The 5,364-nt window shown below is 43.5% G+C and overlaps 1 protein-coding gene across 1 annotated transcript in view; it reads left to right on the top strand.

The window, feature by feature from the left end:
• Nucleotides 1-5,364, top strand: part of LOC106001836 (von Willebrand factor A domain-containing protein 9-like) — a 14,678-nt gene that overhangs the window by 8,695 nt on the left and 619 nt on the right. Inside the window, exons 4-5 of the mRNA XM_013036799.1 lie at nucleotides 117-235; nucleotides 664-806. Coding sequence (XP_012892253.1) covers nucleotides 117-235; nucleotides 664-806 — 262 coding nt within the window. The remainder of the gene's footprint in view (nucleotides 1-116; nucleotides 236-663; nucleotides 807-5,364) is intronic.

Here is a 5,364-nt window from a genome sequence, read left to right as displayed (position 1 = left end):
GAACAAACCAAACAAACCGTTTATTGCCCATTTTGTTACAGTGGCTGTGGCCTTGGTGTGCTGGTAGTGATGTGGTGATTTGTTCTACTTTAAAGGTGTCCTCTCTTGCTTTGTAGCTTCAGAGCACCGATTCCCTGGAATGCCTTGAACATCTCATAGACTTCAACAATGGTGAAGGACAAATTTTTACTAGTGATGGCCCCCTGTGCTTGAAAAACGTGCAGTCTATGTTTGGGTGAGTATATGCCTTAAAGTTGTTTTTTGAGGGGTGGGGAGTGGGGGCTTCTTTACAATCTGATATTATAATTTGACAACCAAGAAGAACAGTTACTGTATTATTTCTTCAGTCTAATGTTCTCCCAACTGAGCTATTTCGGCGACCTCTCAGTTACTGTATTATTTCTAACACTGTGAGTCCATTTTCCCACAGTTGCCTGTTTCTCAGGTAAAATAAGGTGGTCATGCTTTAAAAAGACTCAGCTGTTCCCAAGTTTAACTTGCTCTGGGGTTTCTCTCTCCGTTTCACAAGTAGATTTAGTTTTGGAATCAGTGCGAAGGTTTAACCAACTTTACATCTTGAAATGTTACTTTCATGTGTACAATCCTTTTCTGTGTACCACATGTGAACTCTTCCTCCCTTAACAAGTCATTATCATCTTATAGAAAGCTGATAGACCTGGCATATATGCCTTTCCATGCTGTGCTCAAGTGTGGCCACCTGACCGCTGACGTCCAGGTCTTCCCCAGGCCAGAGCCATTCATTGTAGATGAAGAAATCGATCCTATCCCAAAAGTCATTAACACAGGTAATGCATTAAAAATTCCCTCCTGGCCTTCCTCTTTTCTCTGCCCTCTTTTCACTTGTGACTTACTTTCTCCCCATCTAGGAGGGTTGGAAAGAATCTTGTATCTCACAGGGAGGTGCTATTGTCATCAGCCCTGGATGTTTTTTTTCTTTTTTGCTGGTCCTGGAGGCTTGAACTCAGGGCCTGGGCATTGTCCCTGAGCCTCTTTTCTCAAGACTAGCCCTCTACCACTTGAGCCAAAGCACCACTTCAGACTTTTCCTGTTTATGTGATACTGAGGAATCAAACCCAGGGCTTCATGCAGTCCACAGGATAACCTTCTTAGGTGATTTGTCTATACTGAAATAATGCTTTCTGCATAGATTTCAATCCACTCTATCACAGTTACTCATTCAGAAGTGATCTCATTTCCATCATTTTTTCTGATTCTTTTTCCCACCTTAGTGTGCCAATGAGTTAGGCCTGACCCTGAATGTGCCATGCAATATATGGAGCCCGGAGGCAGGCCTGCTGGACATGCTGGTGATGAACCTGGTCCCTGCCTACCAGAAAGGCGATCTCTTCTATGTTGGAAACTTCCTCCACAATTATAGACAGTGGGGGACAATGGAGCAAGTGCTGGCTATTGTGTTTAAAAAGTGAGTGTTCCCCCTTCCTTCGCATCTTGGTCTGTTGAGCCCCTCCTTGCTGAGTTGTGGAATACTTGGCACCCCTCTGAACCTGTTGATTTCACCGGGGTCTTCTCAAAGGAGCTTGGCATGAGACAAAGAAGTCCATACCCTGCCTAGTTTCTTAGTAGTGGTCTGCCCAGGACATTTTCCAGAAAAGCTACTGGAACCTCAGAAGCTCCCTTACTTACAGGCATGTGCCTGTGGCACCCAACTTCTGCCAACACCTAGGTGAACTTCTAGGAAATCACATTTCCCATGAGTAAATAAGGTTTCATTGGGAATTGGATGTACAGCTTCCTCCATTAGAGCCTCATGGAAATTGAACTCTACCTTAACATCCAGAATCCACTGTCAAACTCCTTTACCTATTTCTCTTTCTCAGGCTTTGGCCGCCATACAGCAGCTTCTCCTGACGTGCCAAGAAAGAAGCCCTCGGTGATGTCAAGGATGGTGATGGATGGAGATCTGGAGCCATCACTGGACTCCACAAAGCATGTGCATGTAGAGGGGTTGCATGCATTTGCAGTGAGGCCCCAAAAGGTTGTGAGTCCTGTGGATAAGACACTGGTTCTGAACCCCACATGTGACAGAGCTGAACTTGTAGGGACCCGAAAGAAAGAAGAAAGTAATAGTGATTGTCTTCCTCTGGCTTTCACAGGCAGCCCAGGTCAGGTCATAAAGTGTCAAATCAGCACTCCTCCTGGCGTGCTGGAGGGAGTAGCACACATGGGGCTGATGGAAAATGTCCCCAGTCTGTGTTCAGGGGAATCAATGAGTGAGGTCCAAATATTAGATTCAGCTCGGGAAATTGAATCTGTCCTCACAGAACATCTGGACAAATCTGTCCTGCTGCAGGAGAGCCATTCTCCAACTGAGAAATTAGAATCTGCCTCTCTCTCTCAACTCCAGGAGCAAATCCTATCTTTCATGAGGAGGTAGGTCCCTTGGAGGATTCTGAGTTAGAATTTATGTCTGAAGGCAACTTAGAAGCCAAGCTAGACTTAGAGCTTCCCTCTCCTCTCCCTGGGGATATCTCTCTTTTTTTTTTTGTCCTGATTGTTGTAAAATGTTCATTCTTTTTATTCTTCTAAATTTATTAAAATGTATGTTTATGTTGTACAATTTATGGATCCTGAATACTGTGGGTTTTTTAATGTACATTCTGATGTCCCAGGCACATGTGTCCTGAGTAAGGGCAAAAGACAGAGTGACCTGGAGCTGTCCAAGAGCAATAAGTGGCTATAGAGGGAAGTGTTCAGTGCACTGTGAGGGGTAAGGAACCCAGCCCATGCCTGCATGGGGTGATCAGGCCACTACTAAAGCTCTAGGACATAGCAAACCAGATGTCCTTGAAAGTTGTTCTGTCAGACTAAATGTACTAAATGGGGGACTTTCTTCCATTAGTGAAGTCAAGTCAGTACCCACCCCCATTTAGCTCTGTGCCAATATGTAAGAACATTACACCTCAAAATAACATCAAAAAGCTACTTTGAGGGAAAAGTATTTGCCAAAATACATGGGAAATAGGGAAAAGCCATCATCAATAGAAGAAAGAAAACTTAGTCATATTGACAAAGACATGCCAGGTGTCCTGGCCCATCTCAATAATTCTAGTTTCAAGAGTGCTCTATACTTCCTCAGGATGGAGCTTCAAATCAGCCCCTGTAGACAAATCTGAAAGACTCATCCAATGAGCCAGCAAAAGTCAGAAAGTCCTAGCATGGCTGAAGTTACATGTTTAAGCATGGAACAAAAAGTAAGCAAGAGCTCAATGTCCTGAGTTCAAATTCCACTACTAGCACAAAAGATGAAGACATCTAGACATGAAATGTGGGCAATGGTAGCTTTAAACCATGGAAACAGAAAAACATACGAATTGGAAAATTACATATTTAAGGCCAGACTTACAAACTATTGGTGAGTAGGTGTGGGCCTGTTCATGTTCTATGGGAGCTTGTAGAATGATTTATGAAACTCCAAATAGATTCTAGTTAGCCCAATGTGGATCAGGATGATGTGGTACTATGTAGTGAACTGTGGAAGAATAAGAAATATATCTTAGATATCCATATTCACTTTCTAATTGGAGTGGTAAGGGATTTCTCAGTCTTCCTGTCTGTTTTCTTGTGTTTGTCTTTCTGTGTCTGTCTCTGTCTCTATTTCTGTCTGTCTCTGTCTCTGCCTCTGCCTCTGCCTCTGCCTCTGTCTCTGTCTCTCTGTCACTTTCTCTCTCTCTCTCTTTCTCTCTCTGTCTCTTCCTCTATTCTGTTTTGTTGTGGAGCTTGAACTCATGTTGTGGGACCTGTCTCTGAGCTTTTTTTGCACAAGGCTAATGCTCTTCAACTTAGAGTCACAGCTCCCCTTGCAGTTTTCTGGTGGTTAATTGGACAGAAGAGGACTTTCTTGCCAGATATGGCTATGAACCATGATCCTCCCATTTAGACTCCTGACTAGCTAGCAGTACAGGCATGATCCACATTGTCCAGTCAGGGAATCTCTTTTTGTGTGTGTGTGTTAGATCTTGCCTCCCTTCTCTCTGGACAAATGCCTGCTTTACTATTTATTGTTTGAACAGTATTAAAATGTCCATGTTTACATAATGTTGTAAAATTCTTGAATACAAAATACTCTGGTCTTTTCTACCTCCAATCTAAAATCCTGGGCACATGGGGCCTGATTGGGAGGAAGCAGAGTGTGCTGGATCTGGGGAACAAATCTGCTGGATTTACAAGGAACTGGTGACTACAGGGAGCCACAAGTAATGCAGGCAGTAGAGGATGCAGCCTGTGCTGAGATAGGACCCTTGATGCTGAGACACAAAAGCTCTGTGTTATATCAGAACAGGTGTCTTTGAAAACTTGTCCCACTTGAATCTCAAGACCCCACCTCTTAATAGGGATTACTTGCTCTCTGCAGCTAGTCAGGTAAATGTGTTGATGTTTGAAGCTCTCTGCCAACAATGAGCCAGTCTGCACTGTGCAAATAGAGAACATATAAATTTTAAAAGCTAGAATTAAATATTTGGTGCTGTTTTATGCTCTTAAGATGTTCCTTTCATTGGGTTTTCATGAAGATTTTCTAAGTCTGCATGAGGGTGGATATGGACTGTAAGTTATCAAGATGACACAATAAGAGACTCATGCCTGCATTTGGAGAATGGTCTGAAATGAGCTTGCTGCACATATTAGTTTACTTGGGCTAGGCATTTTTCTCTGTAAGAAGTCATTTTGGCTGCCATTTCCCGTTCATTATATCAGAAGCAACAACCTCTAACATGTAAATAGATGTACTTTGATGTAACATTTAAGAAAATCTGAGGGAATATTTAACAGTATTTGGAAAAGGGTGTCGTTTGTGGTAGTCAAAAACTTATATTCTAACCATGTTGGCATTGTTCTACACAAATAGACCAATGAGTCTCTGTATACCAGGTGAGGAACAGTTCTGAGCCTCCCTGTCTTGAAGCAGAGGTTCTGAGAATCCTTGAATTTCATGTGCTCTTTATCCCAGGGCAGTGGATTCTGGAGGAGGCCTGGCCCTGCAGTGTGGCAGAGGTACATGTGCAGAGGGAACATGTCTGGTTGGCATGCTGGAGTGGGAAATCCAGAAACTCTGGCAATCACCAGTTCAGTGAAGAGGACAGAGGGTTTAGGAAGGGACCGAGTGAAGAGTGTGCGTGTAGGGGGTGTGTGTACAGAATGGTGGTGCTTGAACTTAAAAGCTGGCCACTGTCTATGAGTTCTTTCTCTCAAGGCTAGCACTCTACCACTTTGAGCTACAGCTGGAGATAATCTGATAGCATTTCCTGACCTGGCTGGCTTTGAACCATGATCCTTAGATCTCAGCCTCCTGACTAGCAAAGAATACAGGCCTGAGCCAGAGACACT

Source organism: Dipodomys ordii, unplaced genomic scaffold, assembly GCF_000151885.1.
Source record: "Dipodomys ordii isolate 6190 unplaced genomic scaffold, Dord_2.0 Scaffold476, whole genome shotgun sequence".
Classification (NCBI taxonomy): Eukaryota; Metazoa; Chordata; class Mammalia; order Rodentia; family Heteromyidae; genus Dipodomys; species Dipodomys ordii.
The sequence above is the reverse complement of the archived record's forward strand: the minus strand, read 5'-3'. Positions and strand labels throughout refer to the sequence as shown.